General features: G+C 40.4%; 1 protein-coding gene across 1 annotated transcript in view; it reads right to left on the bottom strand.

Annotated features, from left to right (window-relative positions):
- The window catches only part of CATSPERE (catsper channel auxiliary subunit epsilon), a 174,398-nt gene that overhangs the window by 24,876 nt on the left and 123,832 nt on the right, over nt 1-25,690 (bottom strand). Inside the window, exons 13-18 of the mRNA XM_044388000.3 lie at nt 12,487-12,545; nt 11,150-11,225; nt 7,921-7,973; nt 5,553-5,603; nt 5,113-5,146; nt 4,965-5,044 (exon numbers count right to left, since the gene is read on the bottom strand). Of these exons, the coding sequence (XP_044243935.3) occupies nt 4,965-5,044; nt 5,113-5,146; nt 5,553-5,603; nt 7,921-7,973; nt 11,150-11,225; nt 12,487-12,545 (353 nt within the window). The remainder of the gene's footprint in view (nt 1-4,964; nt 5,045-5,112; nt 5,147-5,552; nt 5,604-7,920; nt 7,974-11,149; nt 11,226-12,486; nt 12,546-25,690) is intronic.

Genomic DNA, 25,690 nt, shown 5'->3' with positions numbered 1-25,690 from the left:
ATGCAAATGGATGTCAAAAGAATGCTGGAGTAGCAATACTTACATGGGACAAAAGAGACTTTAAAACAAAGACTGTACCAAGAGACAAAGAAGGATACCATATAATAATAAAGGGGACAATCCAACAAGAAGATAACAATATAAACATTTATGCACCCAACATGGGAGCACCCAAATACATAAAACAGTTAATAATAAACATTAAGGAACTAATCAGTAATATACAATAATAGTAGGGGACTTTAACACCCCACTTGCATCAATGGACAGATCATGTAAACAGAAAATCAACAAGAAACAATGGCTTTGAATGGTACATTGGGCCAGATGGACTTAACAGATATATTGAGAACATTCCATCCTGAAAGAGCAGAATACACATTCTTTTCAAGTGCACATGGGACATTCCCCAGAATAGATCACATATTAGCCCACAAAACACACCTCAACAAATTCAAGATTGAAATCATACTGTGCACCTTTTCTGACCACAACACTATGAAACTAGAAGTCAACCACAAGAAAAAATCTGGGAAGAGCATGAGTACATGGAGTTTAAATAACATGTTATTAAACAATGAATGGGTCAAACAGGAAATCAAAGAAGAAATAAAAGAGTACATGGAAACGAAAATGAAAATATAACAACCCAACACCTTTGGGATGCAGCAAAGGCAGTTCTAAGAGGGAAGATTATAGCAACACAGGTCTACCTCAAGAAGCAAGAAAAATCACAAATAACCTAACCTCACACCTATAGGAGCTAGAAAAAGAACAACAAACAAAACCTAAAACCAGTAGAGGGAAGTAAATAATAAAGATTAGAGCTGAAGTAAATGATATAGAAACTAAACAAAACAAAACAAAACAAAACAAAACAAAACAAAACAACAAAAGAGATCAATGAAACCAGGAGCTGATTCTTTGAAAAGATCAACAAAATTGACAAACCTCTAGCCAGAATTATCAAAAGAAGAGAGAGAGAGAGAGAGCGCCAAACAAAATTACAAAAGAAAGAGGAGAAGTGACACCCAAGACCACAGAAATACGATTATAAGAGAATATTATGAAAAACCAAATGCCAATAAATTGAACAACCTAGAATAAATGGATAAATGCTTAGAAACATAAACTTCTAAAACTGAAACAGGAGGAAATAGAAAATTCGAACAGACTGATAACCAGTAAAGAAATTGAGTCAGTACTCAAAAAATTCCCCAAAAAACAAAAGTCCAGGACCACATGGCTACACAAGTGAATTCTACCAAATATTTAAAGAAGAGTTAATATCTATTCTTCTCAAACTATTCTGAAAAATAGAAAAGGAAGGAAAACTTCCAAATTCATTCTATGAGGCCAGCATTACCCTGATACTAAAACCAGAAAAGAAACCACCCAAAAAGAGAACTACAGGCCAATATCCCTGATAAACACAGATGTAAAAATCCTCAACAAAATATTAGCAAACCAAATCCAACAATACATTGAAGAAATCATTCACCACGATCAAGTGGGATTTATTCCTGGCTTGCAAGTCTGGTTCAATATTCACAAATCAATCAATGTGATACATAAGAGAAAGGATAAGAATCATAGGATCATTTCAATAGATGCAGAAAAAGCACTGGATAAAGTCCTACATCCATTCATGATAAAAACCCTCAACAAAGTAGGTTTAGAGGGAACATACCTCAACATAATAAAGGCCATATAGGAAAAACTCGTAGTTGACCTCATCCTTAATAGGGAAAAACCGAGAGCTTTTCCCCTAAGGTCAGAAACAAAACAAGGGTGTATGCTCTCACCATTTTTATTCAACATAGTGTTGGAAGCCACAGCAATCAGAGAACGAAAAGACATAAAAGGCATCCAGATCCATAGGGAAGAAGTGAGACTTTCACTATCTGCAGATGATCTGATGCTATATACATTCGCAGATGATCTGATACTATATACAGAATCGTTGTACAGAAATCTGCTGCATTTCTATACACCAATAATGAAGCAGCAGAGAGAAAAATTAAGAAAACAATACCGTTTCCAATTGCACCCAATATAATAAGGTACCTAAGACTAAACATAACCAAAGAAGTGAAACACCTGTACTCTGAAAACTATACAACACTGATGAAAGAAATTGAAGATTTCAAAGAAATGGAAAGACATTCCATGCTCATGAATCGCAAGACCAAATATCATGAAAATGTCTATACTACCCAAAGCAATCTACATATTTAATGCAATCCGTATCAAAATACCAACAGCATTTTTCACAGAACTAGAACAATAATCCTAAAATTTGTATGGACCCACAAAAGAGCCCAAGTAGCCAAAGTAATCCTGAAAAAGAAAAGCAAAGTTGGCGGGCTTCAAGTTATATTACAAAGCTGTAGTAATCAAAACAGTATGTATGGACTGGCACAAAAAGAGACGCATAGATCAATAGAACAGAATAGAAAACCCAGAAATAAGCTCATAATTATATGGTCAATTAATCTTTGATAAAGCAGGAAAGAACATCTAATGGGAAAAAGGCCATCTCTTCAACAAATGGTGTTGGGAAAACTGGACAGCTACACGCAAAAGAATGAAATTGAACCACTTTCTTACACCATGCACAAAAATAAATTCAAAATGGATTAAAGACTTAAATATGAGGCATGAAACCATAAAATCCTAGAAGAGAGCACAGGCAGTAACTTTTTTCTTGCTATGTCCCCTGAGTCAAGGGAAACAAAAGCAAAAATAAACTATCAGGACTACATCAAAACAAACGCTTCTGCCCAGTGAGGGAAACAAGAACAAAACTAAAAGGCAGCCGACGGAATGGGAGAAGATATTTGCAATTGACGTATCTGATAAAGGGCTGGTGTCCAAGATCTACACAGAACTTATCAAACTCAACCCCCGAAAAACAAATAATCCAGTTAAGAAATGGGCAGTAGGCATGAATAGACATTTTTCCAAAGAAGACATCCAGATGGCCAACAGACACATGAAAAGATGCTCAACATCACTCATCACCAGGGAAACGCAAATCAAAACCACAATGAGAAACTACACCTCACACCTGTCAGAATGGCTAAAGTCAACAACATAAATAACAAGTGTTGGTGAGGATGTGGAGAAAAAGAAATCCTTATGCACTGCCGGTGGGAATGCAGCCACTGTGGAAAAGAATATGGCGTTTCCTTAAAAAGTTAAAAACAGAAGTACCTTATGATCCCACAATTCACTACTGGGTATTTACCCAAAGAATACAAGAACACTAATTCAAAGGGATATGTGCACCCCTATGTTTATAGCGGCATTATTTACAATAGCCAACATATGGAAGCCACCCAGGGTTCATTAACTGATGAATGGATAAAGATGTCATATGTATGTGTGTGTGTGCGTGTGTGTATAATATTCCATTATATTTTGTATAATAGATTATTATTCAACTGTAAAAAAGAATGAAATCTTGCCATTTGCAATGACATGGATGGAGCTAGAGAGTATAATGCTAAGTGGAATAAGTCAGAGAAAGACAAATGCCATATGATTTCACTCACGTGGAATTTAAGAAACAAAAGAGCAAAGGGAAAAAAACGAGAGAGAGATAGACAAATCAAGAAACAGTCTCTTAAATATAGAGTACCATCTGATGGTTATCAGAGGGGAGGTGGGTAGGGGGGGGAATGGGCAATGGGGATTCAGGAGTGCACGTGTCATGGTGAGCACTGGGTGATGTATGGAACTACTGAATTACTATATTGTACACCTGAAACTAATGTAATGCTGCATGTTAGCTCACTGGAATTAAAAGAAAAACTTAAAACAAAGAAAAAAAAATGAGGCCTCAGTGGGGGAAAGGAGTGTCTAGGGTTACCACTAAAAGCGGTGGCATCATTAGATGGCTAGAAGAGCAGAATTTAAGAAGACAGCAGATTAGCCTGAGAGCCCAGAAGATCCAGGACAGAGGGACTGTAGGACAATGATGTAGAGGGTACAGCACCGAATCTTAGAACTGCCTTGGGTTAGGACTGGTAGGCAGGACATGATGGCAGAGACCGTCTGGGTCCCAACAGGGAAAGCTCCCATAGCAAAACTAAATTGGAGCACCTGCATCCTTATGCCACACCTACCCACCCTGAGAGATCTCAGAAGTTGTCCCTAGCCTAAGAGATCCCCCAAAGCTGGAAGCATTGACTAAAATTTTGATTTTTTATACTTAGGAATTTCGCTTCTAGTAATTTTTCCTAATGACATATCTGGACTAGTGTCCAAACATGTACATAAGAGGATATTCACCACCACTTCCTTTATAATAGCAAAAAAATTTAGAAAATGGGTCATTTGTCTCTTCTATTTTTCTATATTTTAAATTTTGTAACAAACTGTAACTTTGATAATCATAAATCAAGAACAAAATCAAAGATGGAAGCAAAGTAATAGAAAATTATTTGGGAAAGCCTTCCTCAGAGCATTTTATTCCTAACATTATAAAATATTGTTTGTAAGAATTAAGTTGGAGATAACCTTTCTGAAATCTCCCCAATGTACCGTCCCTATTAGCAATGTAGTTTCTTTCCTTGCAAGCTTTCAGTTATTGTTGGCCCACGGAAAGAGAAGTCGTGTGTCACCTGGGGAAGGCAGTTCCTGTCAAACAGACAGGGGTGCTGGTAGGAGCTTGGGGAGAGATTAGAGAGAATAAAGCAAGGGTGAAGAGATCACCTTCACACCTGAGAAGAGCCTCGGTTGTCTTACCTGCTGTGTCTCAGCAGTGAGACTTAACCTCCCTCAACATGCAGACACCATGGGTAGTCCAACTTTGTATAATGAGTACTGAAAACTTAGACATGCATATGTCAGGTGCTCAAAATATTTATTATTAAGTGCATGATTAATTAGCCTTGTTTTCATACTTTAATTTTGAAACTTTCAAAGTAAGTTAAAAATTTTAATGAGAATATACTTACAATTGAACCAAAGGGTGAAACTTTTCTCCGAAATCAAGTCTCAATGGGCAGCCATATTTTTTCCAATTATATTTTACTCTCTAGAAAAGGAAAGATGCTTTAGTTATTTTCTCTATTTGGCTGATTGATAAAATTATAGTTTTCTTACCAAGTTTTTAGATGGTTGATTCCTCAGATATGACCTGTGAAAAAGACATTTTTCATTACTTATTTTCTTTCCTTTTTTCAAACTTAAAAATTAAAACCATTACTTTGTTCAGTAAGGAGGTATCACAAAAATTAAATAAGTGTAATTACAAAACACTCCCTCATTGTGTAGAGGTTAAATACACACTTCTAAATAATACATGCATCAAAGAAGAAATCTCGAGAGAAATTTAAAAAGATTTTGAACTAAATGAAAATGAAAATACAACTTATCAAAATTTGTGAGATGCAGCAAAAGCAGTACCTAGAGGTACATTTGTAGCAATGAATGTATATATATTAGAAAAGATTGATGTTAATAGGAATAAATACTAGCTGATTCTAAATTATTGGTACTAATAATTAATACAAAACAGTGCTTATGTTAAAAATATTTCTTACTTTTCAATAACATAAAAGAAATCATGCTGAAGACAGTCTTTTTTATTAAATCTACAAAAAATAAAACACGATAAAGTTGTAATATCATCATTCCTTATACACTTGCACAGACATTTAATCATTTAACTCAGTGATTCTCAAACTTGAGAGTATCACAGAATCATCACTTAATGAATTAGAATCCTGGGGTTAATGTGTGGCCTTAGCATTTCTTTTCTTTTTCTTTTTTTAAAGATTTTATTTATTTATTTTAGAGAGATAGAAAGAGCACATGAACAAGAGTGGGGGTAGGAGCAGAGGGAGAGGGAGATTCTCAAGCAGGCTCCATGTTCAGCAGAGAGCCCCATGCAGGGCTCGATCTCATCACCTTGAGATCATGACCTGAGCCAAAATCAAGAGTTGGAGGCTTAACCAACTGAGCCACCCAGGTGCACAATGACCCAAGCATTTCTATTTTTAAAAATAAATGTTTCTGGGGACATCAGAATTTGAAACATACTGATTTATCTATATTTGATATATGTGAAAAATTCAATGAAAATCCATCAAAATGAAGATAAATTTCTTTGGGCTATTTTATTCCTCATAATTTTTTAAAATAAAAAACACAGTTTTCTAATTGTTACTGAAGACTCAGTTGTGCAGGTAAAGAGCTACTTTAAGGAGGCACATAATTTCTGGTTAGTGTTCAGGAAACATAAGGCTATCGTGGTCTATAAAATGATAAAGCTTTCAGTAAGTTAAATTATACACTTGACCATTTTTGCTGGCTGCTTCCAGTTTAATTCAGAAGGAACCTTGGTTACCACCGTGTTTAGATAGATATTAGAAGTCTAGACCATTTCCCACCCTCAAACCCAAAATAGACCCCATGAGATGGCCTCCATCCTGAACATCTCTCCTGTCACAGGTACCTTGGACCCCCATAGGCTTCCTTTCATGACTGTGAAAACCTCAGGCCCACCACAACCTGAATTCAAGATATTAGGGTCCTTTTCAGGGTTCCAGAACTGTGGGTCATTGATTAAGAGGCCTGGAGTAAGGTTCTGAAACCTGTGTTTTTCAAACATGTTCTCCATGTGGGTCTGATGAAGAGCCAGCCTTGACGATTGCAATCTAGACCCTCCCAGAAAGAGACTGATTCAAGCTGCTTTGCATTTCACTGAAGAAGGAAACCTGCCCCCAGCGGTATCGCGCATGGTGGTACTGGGAATTGATTTTGGTAACGTTGCTTGGAGCAGTTATTCTCAAATTTTAATGCTATTGCTAATGGCCTGGAAAAATTTGTTAAAATAGAGGTTCTGGCTCAGCAGGTATGGGACAAGGCCTGAGATCCCGCATTTCCAGTAAACTCCCAGCGATGCCAGTGCTGGTCCACAGACCATTCTCTAGGAAGCAAGGATGTAGACCATTCCAGAAGCAGGATGCCATGCACTGTATAAATCAGTTAGCCTTTGTGTGTCCTGGAAAAGGAGTTGTGGGAAATGCAAATTCCTTGCTGATTGAAATGGAAAACTTGATTGTCAACCCAGCAACTGATTATTATAATTCTGTACTCAAAAGATTATTAGGACAGCAGGTGAGTAGACATTTATTTTAGATAAGAACAAGTCATTCCATAAGTAGAGTTGGATAAGAGTCACCACTCCCCCACTCACCCCTACTCCTAACCACAGGAGAGGAGTTGCGGTCCATTGCTGTCTCGGGTGTGCACTTCACCTCCATTGAATGGATTGTGCGTGCTGACCTCGACTCTCTCCCATACAGAAGAGAGCCAGCTGTGGCCAGTGAGTGACAAAATCCAGTGTGCTTCATCGTGAGCCACAGTAAGAGCAATAAAAGTCACATGTTGGGGTTCTCCGGAGGAAGCCCTAGTGGTCCTGTGCCGTTTGCTCTAAAAACATTTCCCACGGGTAATGGTGCAGGTTTCTCTGATTGGATGCAAGCAATTCTCAGATGAAAATGACATTATGACTGGTTTTAGGAGGATGGACATTAGACATAAGTGTTTCCCCCTCTTACTTCTCTGGGGTGAGGGCTAGCCTGAAGAGCGAGAGAGGCAACGGTGGTAGATGGAAACGGGATGACTGAAAGGGAATGTGGAGAAAAATGCTGGCAATAGGGAAAGAGGTTAATCCTTTTTAAGTTAGTATGATTCAGATATAAGGTTTGACTTGGCAAAAAGTTCAAACCAGTTGGGTTTGGACAAACCATCCATTCAGTTTCTGGACGCCAATATCAGTTCAATTTTCGGATTTCATCATGAATGCGTCAGTCATTAGGCTAATAGGACCACCGGTAATCACCATGTTGTTCACCATTTGTGGGAAAATGTAAAGAGTAAGAGATCAAATGCAAATATACTTGCCCTTTAACAGCAATGAATTTAGTAGAATCACAGCCAACGGCTAATTGGAACACCTGAAATGAAGTAATGTAAGTGGTGAGATGCGTGGTTCTGATTCACATGAGCTAAGATGTTACTACGGCGAAAAGCAATTACATCTTAGATCTGAAATAATAACCTGTTAAATGTAGGGTTTGTTATACTTTTCTGTGCTGTTTTCCTCCTTTCTGATCACATTTTTTTCTGTTGTTGCTTCCTGTTGCCCTTACTGCTCACAAGGCCCAAAGGTTAGTTCTCTGCTTTTTAAAAATTTTTTAATTATTTAAAAATTTTAATTTTATTTTTTAAAGATTTTTTAAATCTATCTGAGAGACAGAAAGTGAGAGAGATCCCAGAGGGAGAGGGAGAAGCAGACTCGCCACTGACTGAGCGGAGAACCTGATGCGGGGCCGGATCCCAGTATCCCGAGATCCTGACCTGAGCCAAAGGCAGCCGCCCAACCAACTGAGCCACCCGGTCACCCCAGTTCTCTGCTTTTTGACATCAGTATCTCAGAGAACTCACCCAATCTCATCTTTTGCCATCACCTCCACAACCATAATCACCGACTCTGTTCTTCCAGCTTGCACCTGACTCAGCTACAGCTGTCAGATTTCTATAACACATCTAGCTATTAATTTGACTTCTTTTTAACCAGAGACCCCATTCTGCCTTGACTAGGATGCCTATTTCTATTTCCACCTGGCTCCAGGACACTTACTCACTGCTGACTACCCCAGGCTTCCTAAGTGGGATCTAGACACTTGCTTTCGGTCTTAAACATGTCCTGTATATTGCATTTCTCCACAAGGTGAATCTGAAAAAATTCAAATACTCCCTACCCCAAAGAAGGACGTGGGGATCAGGAGGGTGGGGATAGAGAACATGTCCAGACAAGCTTGATGGATTTAAAGAGATATACCTGCTAAACTCAGACCTTTCTGCCTTCATTGGCAAGGCATGCTCCACAGCAGGAGTTAGGGCATTTTATTGCCTGAACTACCTGATCTTGGTCCCAGGACCTGATTTGTTCTGTCAGCACCTCTACCCACAGTCCTTGTTTTCCCATCAGATGTGTTCGGAAGCATGGACCTGCCCTTTATCTTTACTAAACTATGCATATGACACATATCATTGACGGGGGTCCTCAAATCTTTCAGTCAAGACCCACCATCACTTGATCCCTGCTCTTCTGGTGCCCAGTTGACAAAAATCAACAATCACTAGGATTAAAAATCTGAGTTGACCTTCAGGTGGATCTTGAACAGAAACGTGGGTAGAGAGTATGGAAAGAGTGAATCAGGCTGTTTTCTAGGTTACCCACTGCTACAGGGCTGACAGTGTTCTCGGAACTGGATACCTAATTAGAGAAATTCTGACATATAGCCCAAATGAAAACAGTGGGTGCGCTGGTCTTCTTTAGTTAATATTATTTCCTGAAGTGTGGAGACAGGGCAGGACGTCTCTTCACTTAGCCCAGAATCAGACAAAGCACATTCCCACTAACTGGACAGAAAACTGAACTGAGACAGGAATTCTAAAGGTTCTCAACACAGAAAGGTGGGTAGATAATGTGTTAGGGTGTAGTCATCTCTCCCTGGGAAAATTCAGGCTGGAAGGAATTACTAAGGCTTCCTGGGGACTGGCTCACTGGGGTGGCTTCACTGCCGTCTGTACAAACTAGGCGCAGAGGGCAGAGAGGGTGGCTGGATTTGAACTGCCCGTGTCTTGGTGGCGTGCGGAGAGAAGGAGAAGAAACAAACCAAACAAACCGGTAGTATTAGATAGTTACTTTGTGACAGGCACTGTGCTGGGCACTTTAATGATCTCATCTGATACTCTCGACAGAGTAGATAAATACCGGGAGGTAGGAGTTACATTTCCCTTTTAGGGACGAGGCCTCTGAGACTCAGTATTTAGTAGCTTGCCGCAGGCAGTAGGTGGTGGAGCCTGGATCCAAACTCAGGTTCGATTAACCTGCTTTTGTAATGCCGGGGCTGGGCAGAAGAGCGTGGATGGGATCCCTAAAAAATCTACTGATGAGACAGGAAGAGGGAAGGAGGAAAGCAAGGTGCTTCAGGAAGGTGTCTATATGGAATTAGCAGCTGAAGATGGAGAGCACAGACCGAGGCTGGGGAAGAACTGGCTACGTTGCTGTTTCTTGCTTCCTGGGCAGAAGATGCTGGAGGGGACAGCCCGGTTGGCAGATGGGGGGGGGAGGAGGGGCTGGTGTGCACCTGCAGGCAGTTTCCTGGGGAAGCAGGGTGTGTGTCAGCAGCCCTCAGGCTCAGCTCACACCTGACTCAGCTCAGGGCACCCTCCAGATTCATGGCACCTTGCCCTGGTGGGAAGAGGCTCCTTGTGCTGGGGTCCTGAAGGGCTGGGACTGGACGTCATGTGCTTTTGAACTCTTCTTGCTGTTGATTCCTTGCTGTGTTATGCCTGGTACATAGTTGGTGCTCAGTGCATGCTTACTGATAGGCTGAGAAGGAATAAAGAGAGGGGGCATCCCTCAGAGTAGAACAGACTCAGGAGGGGTGGTGGTGGGGACGGGTCTGTGTTCAGTTTCCTGGCACGTGAGGTTATCTCAACACCCCGCTGCGGTTTCACGGTGCTGTGTTTCCTGAGCGTGTCCTCCTGGAATTCCCTTTCTGTCGGCCCGCCCACCTTCCGCTTACTCTGCCTGGTCTCCGGCCTCGCCCCGCCCCTCCCAGTCAAAGCCGCCCGCTCTCCGGGCTCTCCGGCAGCTGTGGTCTCACACTCCCCTACACGAGCTCGTGTTTGCCCGGGAGGGAAGAGCCGGTCTTGGCATCTTGGAACTCCCGTTACCCAGCACGCAGACTGAAACACGGAAACACGCGGGTACACCATCGAGTCTAGCTTTAACATTTCTTCGAATGAAGAAACGATCCATGTAGACCCGACTGGCCGTCTTCTCGGACAGACCATTTCCCGCTTGAGTTCCCACTTGTTTCCGTTTTCCTTTATCCAGTTTTATCTCCAAAAACGAATCGTTTTCCATTTTTGTGTGCGTTTCTCACCTCGCTTTCGATGGTAAGGCCCCGGAAGGCAGCGCTGTGGTCAGTCCGCAAAGGGCGACAACGCCGTCCCTGCGGCCGGACGAGACGCACGCTGCCCAGGCTGGGGGCGCGGCTGGCCCCAGCTCTCCGCTTTACCGGAGCCAAGCTGTTGCTCTACCGACGTCACTTACCTTTTGGGCTATCGGACACGTTTTTGAATATTCGCTGGGCCGGAGCTGCACAAGCAGGAGGCCCGTGTTCTGGTCTCTAGGAGAAGGAGAAAGAGCGCGTGGAGGGGACCACAGACTCAGGGAGGAGGCGGGCGCTGAGTCCGCCTGCCCTTGGGGCCCCGCACGTCCCACGGACACCGGCGCGGAGCGGCAGGACGGACTCCAGAGCCCCGGGAGGGGTGCTGGTGGGGACGGCTGCCCGCGTCTGCTAGAGCAGCTGTGCACTGAGGTCACCCTCAGCGCATGGCGGGCGAGTGCAGGGTCGGCCGAGGGGGAACAGAAACCGCATCTACTGACATCCACCCCCCCCCCGCCCCGCCCCAGCCTCGGGCCCTGGCGGGTGGGGCTCCATCCCACGACCCTGAGATCATGACTTGAGCTGAGATCAAGAGTTGGACGCTCAACCGACAGAGCTACTCAGGCGCCCTTCTGTTTTATTTTCTTAACTGCACTTATACCTATTTGCAATTATCTTGTTCATTCATTTGATCACTTGTTTTTGTCTTCTCTCACTAGAGATGTGTCCCATGACGGCAGAACTTTGTCTTACTTGTTAACCATGGGTTTCGAGCACCTACAAAATGCTTGGCATAGAGCGGGTGTTCCAACTCACTTGGAGGAGCAGCAGACTAAAGAAAAATGGACTTTTTTCTAGAAAACAATGCTATTTTTCCGGAAAACCAGTCAAGTCAGGACATAATGACAGCCGTCGAAATGCCGCAAGGCACAATTCCAGGTCAGTTGCTTCCTCCAGAAATGACATGCTCGAGCCTTACCTATTCCAAGAGTCAAAGATGGTGTTTTCTCTGATTCTACTCATAGTTACAGACCTTCTCATATTAGAGTTCTAGTCTGCCCAAGGATAGTATGCAAAGACTGTGGGATGGGAATGAATGCTAACACATGCTTGAAAATCACTGAATTAAGAAATAGCCCATTTTTCATTTGATGGAATGAGCACTGGGTGTTATATGCAACTGATGAATCACTAAACTATCTCTGAAACTAATACACTATATGTGAATTAATTGATTTTAAATTAAAAAAAAAGAAATAGCCCAGTTTTTGCATCTTCAGTTGGACAAATGGAAACCTCCAGATATGTTTCATTTAATTACAAGGAATATTTTACATTTTTATACAGGATAATAATTTCACATCTAACCAGACACTTAAAGAAATTTGAAATCTAGATATTTAAAATGACATGAGGCCATGCAAGTAAAAGAATATCTACAAATCGATCATCTCAATAGCACATTTCACATCGAATAGGTTCTTTTAAAAGTCGTACTTACTGCAACTTGAAGTAGTCATCCACTGCCTCATAATTTGTATTCTGAAAAAATGTTACTGTCTGGAAAAGAAAATGAACGTTTGTGTAAAACACTAAAACTGGGAATGGGGACATTAAATACTTTCAGGACAGATTTAAACCTTTCTTTAGGTAAGAAAAAGATTATATTTAGCATTTTTTCCAATTTCTTTTTTATCTCAGAAACTCCAATTATGGACATATTAGATTTCCTTTGTTACATTTTTCTTATTTTCTCTGCTAATTGTGTCTTATCAAGTCCTTTTATTTATATTGCTTCTCTCTCCCTCTTCATTTAGTTTAATCTTTGCAATATTCCTATGTTCATTTTTCATTTATGTCCTGATGTGCAGCCAGCTCTCTCCCATTTCCTAATCACCTTGTCTCTGGACCTTTTCATTTCTTCTTTGAGGTTTTTAAATAATTACAGATTGTTGTCAGTAATTTTTGAGACTATGAGGAACTATTTGCTTGAAACTTCTTCTCTTATTTTTGAGTAATTAAAAAAAAAATCCATTTGCCTTTTTGTATATGTTCCTTGCTATTTTCTTCCATCTGGGGCATGTTTCATCTCAATTTTCAACATTCCAGAAGGTTTCTATCTTTTCAGGATAAAGCCATTTATAGAACATGTGTGATATTAGAGGTAAAAAATTATAAGCCTCACATTTTTAAAGCATGATAACTATAGTCATTATATCCCCCAAATTACTTTTTTGGTGGTAGTTCTTTGTTTTAGATAGATAGATAGATAGATAGATAGATAGATACAGACAGACATCTATCTAGATATCTTTAGAGAGATCAGTTTGGTTCTGGCTAATCTGGTGTGATTAGAACAGAGACATTGTGGTTGTAAGACAACCTTTACAAAACATCTTACTTTTGAGACAAGGTTTATTTATTCATATGATAGATGCTAAATGGTATGACACAAAATATACACTCTTCCGTGTAAAGTTGAAGGCTGTAGAGGTTGTTACATTAACAATAAATCTAGTTCATGTTCAAGGAAAGGAACTAATTGTCAAATTTCCACTTGTGTTCTATTGTACACCATACTTTTTCTTCATATGTAATCATTAAAATAACTTTATAAAGATGTTCTGGCACATAATTAGGCTTGAAGATTTTCATATTTGCTTTTGTGAAATGTAAGCATATTCTCCAAGTTTTGCTTGTCAATTGTCACTTAAGTGGTGCTCAAACTTGGGTCTGTAACTCAACCGTATTATTTTGGATTATCATCACTGAAAATATTTACCCAGTGGAACTATTTAAAAAATATATTTTGTGAATGTGATCATCTGTTTAAAAACCATTTCATTATAAATAATTAAGAAATGATTTGGAGACTTTCATTTCTAGTAGTGGGAGGTAGGTTCTATGGACAAACTTCTGCTCTTATGAACAAGAGAACATATGAGCACTGGGTGTTATATACGATTGATGAATCACTGAACTCTACCTCTGAAACTAACAATACACTATGTGTTAATCAATTGGATGTAAATAAAAACAACAAAACAAAACGAAAGAAACGTATCACAAAACCTACAAACAGCAGCCTTTTAAGAAGTCACCTTAAAAGCACCAAATAACTGACAAGAGAGTAGGGAACTATTAGCCCAAAGACAGGGAAATTGGGAATCTTGAGAATAAAGCAGAATACCAGAGCCCATAGTCTCCTTTTAGCCTAAAGGCACTTGTCAACCTAGTCAGGAGAGGGGGAATTCAAGATAGAGAATCAAATTGGGTATCCTCCCTACATTAACCTGTGTTATCAGAAGACTATATTCTCAGAGTAAGAGTAAGTCAGGATTAAATCTGTGCCCTCCTTAACCCGTCAGTGACATCAGTAACTAAGTGATCAGAAAAAGCAAGAAAAGGAAAAGTTTGTCCTAACAATAGGTGGCGATGAGGAGGTTCTTGCATTGCTTCATACCCCAGAATTGTTTTCCTGGAAGACTCAGGGGATTTAAAGAAGTTCAAGGCAGTAGTGCCCCTAGACATGGCCCTGACCGTGGCAAACACAGATCATTTTAAGATCAGGACATATTCTTATTCAACTTCAGGGAATTATAAACACTTTTACAAATGAGGCCCTTGGGTGGTACAGTTGGTTAAGCATCCGACTCTTGGTTTCGGCTCAGGTTATGATCTCAGGGTCCTGAGATGGAGGCCCATGTGGGAAGTAAAAAAAAAAAATTTTTTTTTTAAATCAGAAGAGACAAATAGAAAATGAATAGTCAAACGGTAGATTTAAACTCAGCCATATAAAAAAATTACATGAATGCACCCAATGAAAAGGCAAAAATGTTCAGATTGGATAAACAAAATCCAACCTAAAAAAAAACTTAAAGACACAGATGGTTAATATAAAAAATATTAAATATTAAAAGAAAAGAAGATACGTTGTGCTAACATTATTCTAAAGAACGTTGGAGTGGCCCTATAAATATCACACAAAGTCGATTTTAGAACAAAAATCATCACTAGAGTAAAAGGAGTCATTCATAGCGATAAAGGAGTTGATTCATCAAAAGGAAATAATAATTCGAAATGATTATGCTGAGTGAAAGAAGGCAGATGAAACAGAGTACATACTGTATGTTTCCGTTTATATAAAATTCTAGAAAAAGCAAACTAATGTATAGTGACAGCAAGCAGATCAGTGGTTGTCTAGTGGTGGGGAATGGAAGGAGGGATGGTTTACAAAGGAGCATGAAGAAACTCTGAGGGGGGACATGGGCATTATCTTGATTGTTGTTATAATTTCATGGGTGTATACATACATCATGTTTTATCAAACATATTAAATATATGCAATTTATTGTATGCCAATTATACACAAATAAAACACTCCAAAAAGACAGTCTTTGAGATGCAAAAAATTCAGTAAGAAAAGGCACACAGCCCTATAGAAAAAGTGACAAAACTTGAATTTCACAGAAGTGGGAATCCAACTAGCCAATGTGGAAGATTGTTTAACCTCATTAATAAGAAGAGGATAGCAAATAACAAAAATAACACACACACATTCGTTGGGCAAAAATTGAGGTTTGACTCTACCAGTTATTGTATAAATACGAAAACCTTAAACTTGGAGATGACACCATGGAAGAACATTTTAATGACTTAGGGATAGGCAAAGGTATCTTAGGACACAAAAAGCAATAGCCATAAATGAAAAATCTTTATCAAAATTTAAAAATTCTACTTATTAAAAGGCACGATTAAGAAAATGAAATGCAGCGTTCTGGCTCAAGATGTGACTAGGAGGATCCTGAAAGCACCTCCTCCCACGGACACACCAAATGTACAGCTACTTACGGAACGGTGTTCTCAGAAAGAACCCCCAAAATAGCTGAGCAACACCTACACACTAGGTGAACGAGGAAAACAACAACAACAACACATAGAAATAGTGGCTAAGGCATAGCCTCACCACAAGCCCTACCCCCCTTCCCACTGCTGGGAGGGAACTCAAATTCCTGAGATCTCCCCTGTGAGGAGTGAAGGGTTGAACCCATCTGGCACTGCAACTTTTTTTTTTTTTTAAGATTTTATTTATTTATTTGACAGAGAGAGAGACAGCCGGCGAGAGAGGGAACACAAGCAGGTGGAGCGGGAGAGGAAGAAGCAGGCTCCTAGCGGAGGAGCCCGATGCGGAGCTCGATCCCAGGACTCTGGGATCACGCCCTGAGCTGAAGGCAGACGCTTAATGACTGAGCCACCCAGGCGCCCCTGGCACTGCAACTTTTAAGACCTTACCTAAGCGACAAGCTCCCCAAACATCTTGCGTTGAATTGCACTACTGGGTATTTACCCCAAAGACACAGACGTAGTGAAGAGAAGGGCCATATGCACCCCAATGTTCATAGCAGCATTGTCCACAATAGCTAAATCGTGGAAGGAGCCGAGATGCCCTTCAACAGATGACTGGATTAAGAAGATGTGGCCCATATATACAATGGAATATTATTCAGTTATCAAAAAGAACAATTTCTCAACGTTTGTTGCATCATGGGCAGCACTGGAAGAGATAATGCTAAGTGAAATAAGTCAAGCAGAGAAAGACAATTATCATACGATTTCTCTCATCTATGGAACATAAGAACTAGGATGATCGGTAGGAGAAGAAAAGGATAAAGAAAGGGGGGTAATCAGAAGGGGGAATGAAGCATGAGAGACTATGAGAAACAAACTGAGGGCTTCAGAGGGGAGGGGGATGGGGGAATGGGATAGACTGGTGATGGGTAGTAAGGCGGGCACGTATTGCATGGTGCACTGGGTGTTATACGCAACTAATGAATCATCGAACTTTACATCGGAAACCAGGGATGTACTGTATGGTGACGAACATAATATAATAAAAAAATATTATTATAAAAAAAAAGAAGAAAGCCAATGGAGCTTGCCTCCACAAGACCCAGAAGGCTATTTCGAACTGAGAAACAGTTCTTCAAGGGCTCTCATGGGCCGACTCATCCGGCCCAGGGACCAATGCAAAGGGTTGACTGAGAAGTGCCCAGGCTTTCTGTGAGAGAGGCTTATAGGCTTATCAGGCATTGAATTAAACACATCTAGGGAGGAACCTACCAAAATGCTCCAAAGGGGGAGGCCAGTGGCGCCATATTTGTTCTCCCCCCCCCCACTCTGGCCTCTTGTATCTCCCAGAAAGGAGCTTCTACACTCGTCCAGCACCCTGGTTTTTGTGACTGCTGCCCAGGGGACACCTCTAGATCACCTGGCTCTGGTGGCCAGTGGGGCTTGTGCCCGTGAGTTCTATAATGGATGTAATGGATGTAGGGGGAAGTCTCAGCTGGCTATAACCCCAAGGCACAGCGAAGGCAACAGACTCAAACACCCACTCTTTCTATGAAAGATACCTAGTAGCTTATCTTCATAGCTGTGGCCTGAGGGGCAGGCTCCTAATTAAAGGACTATCTAAGAGCCAATTGTAATTCTCTCCAGAGAACTCAGAGCGGAAGCACTATCTTTGCAGTCTTCATCTGCTTTTTTCTAGGTCACTGGTATTTCCCTAAAAGCAGCTTGTGTGCACATCTGGTTCCCTAATTTTTGTGGCTGCTGCCTAAGGGACACCCCTGGATTGCCTGGCGTTGGGGATCAGAGGGGCTTATGTTTGGACCCACAGAACTGTTACAAATGGAGAAACAGTTCTTAACTGATTACCCAGCCCTCCCAGGGTGCAGTGCAGTGATGGTAGACTGAAACACACCCCAAGTCTTTCTGTGAAAGAGGTCTACTAGCTTACTTTTGTGGTGGCCTGCGGGGTAGGCTTCTAATTTGACACACATTTAGGGGCTGACTACAATCCTCTGTAGAGATCAGAGAGGCCGGGAGGTACACCATCATTGTGCTTTCCCTCTGCCCTGCCTCAGGTTGTTAGTATCTCTGAGTAAGGAGATTATATACATGTTTGGTTCCCTAGCTTTTGTGTCTACCACTCAAAGAACATGTTCCTTGATGGCATGGCTCTGGGATGGCAGGGCTTGTATTCACAGGTTCAACAGGATTGTAGTGAGCAAGCAGCAACTCTTACCCGGCTATTAACCCAGGGCTCAACATTGAGGGAGTAGACAAAAATGTCCATCTCCCAGTCTCCCCAGAAGGAGGTATGTTTGTATCCAATCAGCCCACATCTTGGTGCTAACTGAGATATTCCCCTTTGAGATGCTGACAGGTCTTGGCACACCATCAAATACTGGGAGCCATTAAGAATAAAGTAGGCTGATTGGACAATCACAAAGATTTGAGAGGGCAGGGTTGAATGATAAGGTTCATCTCCTACATGAGCCTACTCCTTCAAGATTGGGAGAGATGACTATTTTATCTACTGCATAGAAACCAGCTGGTTTTTGAAAAGATAAACAAAATTGATAAGCCTGTAGCTAGATGTCCAATTAAAAAAAGGAACTCAAACAAATGAAATCAGTCATAAAAGCGATGTTACAACTGATAATATCAAAAAATGAAGTATCATAAGATACAATTTAATGCCCACAGATCGGCCAACCTAGAAGAAATGGATAAATTTCAAGAAACATATAACCTACCATGACTGAACTGTCGAAGAAATAGAAAATCTGAACAGACTGAATACTAATAAGGAGATTGAACCTGTAAGCAAAAACTCCCAACAAACAAAAGGGCAGGACCAGATGGTTTCACTGGAGCATTCTACCAAACACTTAGAAAATAATTAATACCAACTCTCAAACTCCTCCAAAAAATTAAAAAAGGAACACTTCCAAACTCATTTTACAATGCCAGCATTAGCCTGATACTAAAACCAGACAAGGATGCCACAAAGAAAATAAAATTAAAGGCCATGATCCCTGAATGAACATAGATGCAAAAATTCTCAACAAAATTTAGGAAACTGAATTCAACAATACATCAAAAGAAGAAAACACCACAATCAGGTAGGATTTATTCCAAGGATGCAAGGATCAACATTTGCAAATCACTCAATGTGATACATCACAGCAACAAAATGAAGGATAAAAATCATGATCATCTCAGTAGATGCAGAAAAAGCATTTGACAAAATGCAACATCCATTTATAATAAAAACTCTCAACAAAGTGGGTATAGAGGGAACATACGTCAACATAATAAAGGCCATGTATGGCAAGCCCACAGCTAATATCCATACTCAATACAGAAAAGCTGAAAGCTTTTCCTCTTAGATCAGGAACAAGACAAGGATGCCCACTCTCACTACTTTTGTTCAACATAATACTAGAAATCCCACGCAGAGAAATTAGGCAAGAAGAAATAAAAGGCATACAAATTGGAAAATAAGAAGGTAAAACTGTCTCTATTTGCAGATGACATGATCTATATCTACAAGACCAAAAAACAAAACAAAACAAAACAAAACAAAACAAAAAACAAAAAACAAAAACCCACCCCCTAAATATTCTACCAAAAACCTGTTAGAATCAATAAATGAATTAAGTAAAGTTACAGGATACAATATCAATGCACAATAATCTGTTGTGTTTCTTTGTACTAATAATAAACTATCAAAAAGAGAATATAAGAAAGGAACCTAACTTACAATTGTATCAAAAAGAATAAAATACCTAGGAACAAATTTCACCAAGAAGAGAAAGACCTGTATATGAAAAACTTAAGACATTAATGAAAGCAACTGAGGAAGACAAATAAATGGAAAGATATTCCGTACTCATGGATTAAAAGAATTAATACTGGTAAAATATCCACACTACCCAAATCCATATATAGATTTAATGTGAACTGTATCAAAATGCCAATGGCATTTTTCATGGAAATAGAATAAAGAATTCTGAAATTTATATGGAACCACAAGAGAACCAGAATAGCCAAAACAATCCAAGAAGGACAAAGTTGGAGGCATCACCCTACCTGATTTCAAACCATATTACAAAGGTTTGTAAGCAAAACAGTTTGGTATTGGCATAACAACACACACATAACTGTACAGAACAGAGCTCAGAATTAAGCCCATGACGGCTGGTGGCTGGCGGCTGGCGGCTGGCGGCTGGCGGTGTTAGAAACACAAAGGACAGAGATGCGCCGGCCCTGGAAGTGAGGGCTGGGATGCCGGGTGTGGGGCACACATCCCGGGACGCTGCAGGGTTGAGCACCACCAACAGAAACAGAGTTAAAGTGGCCAGAACATCAGTGGAGAACGGTCTGCGATCCCTCTGTTCTGAGACAAAGGCTGAGATTCGGCCACTGCTACTCTGACTCTCAGAAGAGGCACAGCAAACCGCCAGGGAAAGCCGCCAGAGAACAAAAGCCTGGAAATACCGGCTCGCAGTGTGCCCATCCCCATACACCCTCGCAGGGGACACGGAGACTCTACCTAAACAGGGTTGCCTGAGTATCGGCGCGGCAGGCCCCTCCCCCAGAAGGCAGGCTGAAAAATCAAGAAGCCCACATTCCCTAAGATCCCTATAAAACAAGGGCGCACGGCCTGGGTCCCAGTCAATAATTTGGGCTCTGGACAATCCCGCAACCTCTCCTCATCAGAATGATGAGAAGAAGAAGTCCCCCCCAGCAAAGAAAAGACAATGAGTCTGTGGCCTCTGCCACAGAACTAATGGATATGCATATGACCAAATTATCAGAAATGGAATTCACAGTAACAATGGTCAAGATGATGTGTAGACTTGAAAAAAGTATTAACGAAAATGTTAATGAGAATATAGAATCTCTAAGGGCGGAAATGAGAGCAAATTTGGCAGAAATTAAAAATTCTATGAGCCAAATGCAGTCAAAACTAGAGGCTCTGACGGCCAGGGTGAATGAGGCAGAAGAACGAATGGGCGAATTGGAGGATGGGTTAGTAGAAGAAAAAACTAAAATAGAATCTGGACTCAAAAAAATCCACGCACAGGAATGTAGGTTACGGGAGATTACTGACTCAATGAAACATTCCAATATCAGAATCATCGGCATCCCCGAGGGGGTGGAGAAAAACAGAGGTGTAGAAGAGATATTTGAACAAATTTGTTCATAGTGCAGTTCGCAAATATTAGATCCAAGGATACAGTATTGAAAGCGGCCAGGGCAAAGAAATTTCTCACGTACCAAGGCAAAGGTATCAGAATTACGTCAGACCTGTCTACACAGACCTGGAATGAGAGAAAAGGTTGGGGGGCATTTTTAAAGCTCTTTCAGAGAAAAACATGCAGCCAAGGATCCTCTATCCAGCAAGGCTGTCATTCAGAATTGATGGGGGAAATAAAGACCTTCCAGAATCGCCAGTCATTGACCAATTTCATAACCACAAAACCAGCCCTCCAGGAGATATTAAGGGGGGTTTTATAAAAGTAAAAAGGCCCCAAGAGTGATACAGAACAGAAAGTCACAATCTATAGAAACAAAGACTTTACTGGCAACATGGCATCATTAAAATCATGTCTCTCAATAATCAGTCTCAGTGTAAATGGCCTAAATGCTCCCATAACGCCACAGGGTTGCAGATTGGATAAAAAGACATGACCCATCCATTTGCTGTCTACAAGAGACTCATTTTGAACCTAAAGATACATTCAGACTGAAAGTAAAGGGATGGAATACCATCTTTCACGCCAATGGACCTCAAAAGAAAGCTGGGGTAGCAATTCTCATATCAGACAGATTGGATTTTAAACTAAAGACTATAGTTAGAGACACAGAAGGGCACTATATTATTCTTAAAGGATGTATCCAACAAGTGGATATGACAATTATAAATATATATGCCGCCACCAGGGGAGCAGCAAGATACACAAGCCAACTCTTAACCAGAATAAAGAGACATCTAGATAAAAATACGTTAATAGTAGGGGACCTCAACACTCCACTATCAGCAATAGACAAAGCACCGGAGCAGAAAATCGACAAAGAAACAAAAGCTTTGAATGCCATATTCGACGAGTTGGACCTCATAGATATATATAGAACACTACATCCCAGAACCAAAGAATACTCATTCTATTCTAATGCCCATGGAACATTCTCAAGAATAGACCACATTCTGGGACACAAAACAGGTCTCAACCGATACCAAAAGATTGAAATTATCCCCTGCATATTCTCAGACCACAACGCTTTGAAATTGGAACTCAACCACAAGGAAAAATTTGTAAGAAACTCAAACACTTGGAGACTAAGAACCATCCTGGTCAGGAATGATTCGATAAACCAGGAAATCAAAAATCAATTTAAATAATTTATGGAGACCAACGAGAATGAAGACACAACGGTCCAAAACCTATGGGATACTGCAAAGGCAGTCCTATGGGGGAAATACATAGCCATCCAAGCCTCACTCAAAAGAATAGAAAAATCTAAAATGCAGTTTTTATATTCTCACCTCAAGAAGCTGGAACAGCAACAGAGGGACAGGCCTAATCCACTCACGAGGAAGCAGTTGATCAAGATTAGAGCAGAAATCAATGAATTAGAAACCAGAAGTACAGTAGAGCAGATCAACAGGACTAGAAGCTGGTTCTTTGAGAGAATCAATAACATTGACAAACCGCTGGCAAGACTTATCCAAAAGAATAGAGAAAGGACCCAAATTAATAAAATTATGAATGAAAAAGAAGAGGTCACAACCAACACCAATGAAATTGGAAGGATTATTAGAAACTTTTATCAACAGCTATATGCCAATAAATTAAGCAATCTGGAAGAGATGGAGGACTTCCTAGAAACCTATAAACTACCAAGACTGAAACAGGAAGAAATTGATTTTTTAAACAGGCCAATTAATTATGGAGAGATTGAATCAGTGATAAACAACCTTCCAAAAAACAAAATCCAGGCCCGGACAGTTTTCCTGGGGAATTCTACCAAGCATTCAAGAAGAAATAATATCTATTCTCCTAAAGCTATTTCAAAAAATAGAAACAGAAGGAAAGCTACCAAACTCATTCTATGAGGCCAATATTACCTTGATCCCCAAACCAGGCAAAGACCCCATCAAGAAGGAGAATTACAGACCAATTTCCCTAATGAATATGGATGCCAAAATCCTCAACAAGATCCTGGCTAATAGAATCCAACAGTACATTAAAAGGATTATCCATCATGACCAAGTGGGATTCATCCCTGGGATGCAAGCGTGGTTCAACATTCGCAAATCGATCAGTGTGATACATCATATCAACAAGAAAAGACTCAGGAACCATATGGTCCTCTCAATTGATGCAGAAAAAGCATTTGACAAAATACAGCATCCTTTCCTGATTAAAACCCTTCAGAGTGTAGAAATAGAGGGTACATTTCTCAATCTCATAAAAGCCATCTATGAAAAGCCTACAGCAAATATTATTCTCTATGGGGAAAAGCTGGAAGCCTTTCCCTTAAGATCAGGAACATGACAAGGATGCCCACTCTCGCCACTATTATTCAACATAGTACTAGAAGTCCTTGCAACAGCAATCAGACAATAAAAAGGGATCAAAGGTATCCAAATCAGCAAAGAAGAAGTCAAAATGTCTCTCTTCGCAGATGACATGATACTCTATATGGAAAACCCAAAAGAATCCACTCCCAGACTATTAGAAGTTATAGAGCAATTCAGTAATGTGGCGGGATACAAAATCAATGCTCAGAAATCACTTGCATTTCTATACACAAATAATGAGACTGAAGAAAGAGAAATTAGGGAATCCATCCCATTTACAATAGCACCAAAAACCATACGTTACCTTGGAATTAACTTAACCAGAGACGTAAAGGACCTATATTCTAGAAACTATAAATCACTCTTGAAAGACATTGAGGAAGACACAAAAAGATGGAAAAATATTCCATGCTTATGGATCGGAAGAATTAACATAGTTAAAATGTCCATGCTACCCAGAGCAATCTACACTTTCAATGCTATCCCGATCAAAATACCGATGACATTTTTCAAAGAACTGGAACAAATAGTCCTTAAATTTGTATGGAATCAGAAAAGGCCCCGAATCACCAAGGAACTGTCGAAAAGGAAAAACAAAGCTGGGGGCATCACAATGCCAGATTTCAAGCTGTACTACAAAGCTGTGATCACAAAGACAGCATGGTACTGGCACAAAAACAGACACATAGACCAATGGAACAGAATAGAGAACCCAGAAATGGACCCTCGGCTCTTTGGGCAACTAATCTTTGATAAAGCAGGAAAAGACATCTGGTGGAAAAAAGACAGTCTCTTCAATAAATGGTGCTGAGAAAATTGGACAGCTACATGTGAAAGAATGAAACTTGACCACTCTCTCACACCATACACAAAAATAAACTCCAAATGGATGAAAGACCTCGATGTGAGACAGGAATCCATCAAAATCCTAGAGGAGAACATAGGCAGCAACCTCTATGACATCGGCCAAAGCAAACTTTTTCATGACACATCTCCAAAGGCAAGAGAAACAAAAGATAAAATGAACTTGTGGGACTTCATCAAGATAAAAAGCTTCTGCGCAGCCAAGGAAACAGTAAAAAAATCTAAGAGGCAGCCCACGGAATGGGAGAATATATTTGCAAATGACATTACAGATAAAAGACTGGTATCCAAGATCTACAAAGAACTTCTCAAACTCAATATGCGAGAAACAAACAAATCATAAAATGGGCAGAAGATATGAACAGACACTTTTCCATTGATGACATACAAATGGCTAACAGACACATGAAAAAATGTTCAAAATCATTAGCCATCAGGGAAATTCAAATCAAAACCACACTAAGATACCACCTTACACCAGTTAGAATGGCAAAAATAGACAAGGCAAGAAACAGCAATTGTTGGAGAGGATGTGGAGAAAGGGGGTCCCTCCTACATTGTTGGTGGGAATGCAAGTTGGTACAGCCACTCTGGAAAACAGTGTGGAGGTCCCTTAAAAAGTTAAAAATTGAGCTACCCTATGACCCAGCCATTGCACTACTCGGTGTTTACCCCAAAGATACAGACGTAGTGAAGAGAAGGGCCATAAGCACCCCAATGTTCATAGCAGCATTGTCCACAATAGCCAAAGTGTTGAAGGAACCGAGATGCCCTTCAACAGATGACTGGATTAAGAAGATGTGGCCCATATATACAATGGAATATTACTCAGCTATCAGAAAGAACGAATTCTCAACATTTGCTGCAACATGGACGGCACTGGAGGAGATAATGCAAAGTGAAATAAGTCAAGCAGAGAAAGACAATTATCATATGGTTTCTCTCATCTAGGGAACATAAGAACTAGGAAGATCGGTAGGAGAAGAAAGGGATAAAGAAAGGGGGGGTAATCAGAAGGGGGAATGAAGCATGAGAGACTATGGACTCTGAGAAACAAACTGAGGGCCTCAGAGGGGAGGGGGATGGGGGAATGGGATAGACTGGTGATGGGTAGTAAGAAGGGCACGTATTGTATGGTGCACTGGGTGTTATACGCAACTAATGAATCATCGAACCTTGCATTGGAAACTAGGGATGTACTGTATGGTGACTAACATAATATAGTAAAAAAACATTAAAAAAAAGAATTAAGCCCATGCATATACAGTCAGTTAATTTATGACGAAGGAGTAAAAAATATACAATGGGAAGGATAATGTTCTTCAATAAATGGTGTTGGGAAAACTGAACAACCACATGGAAAATAATGAAATTGGTCCCCTGCCTCACACCATACACTAAAATC

Source organism: Ursus arctos, unplaced genomic scaffold, assembly GCF_023065955.2.
Source record: "Ursus arctos isolate Adak ecotype North America unplaced genomic scaffold, UrsArc2.0 scaffold_2, whole genome shotgun sequence".
Lineage (NCBI taxonomy): Eukaryota > Metazoa > Chordata > Mammalia > Carnivora > Ursidae > Ursus > Ursus arctos.
The sequence above is the reverse complement of the archived record's forward strand: the minus strand, read 5'-3'. Positions and strand labels throughout refer to the sequence as shown.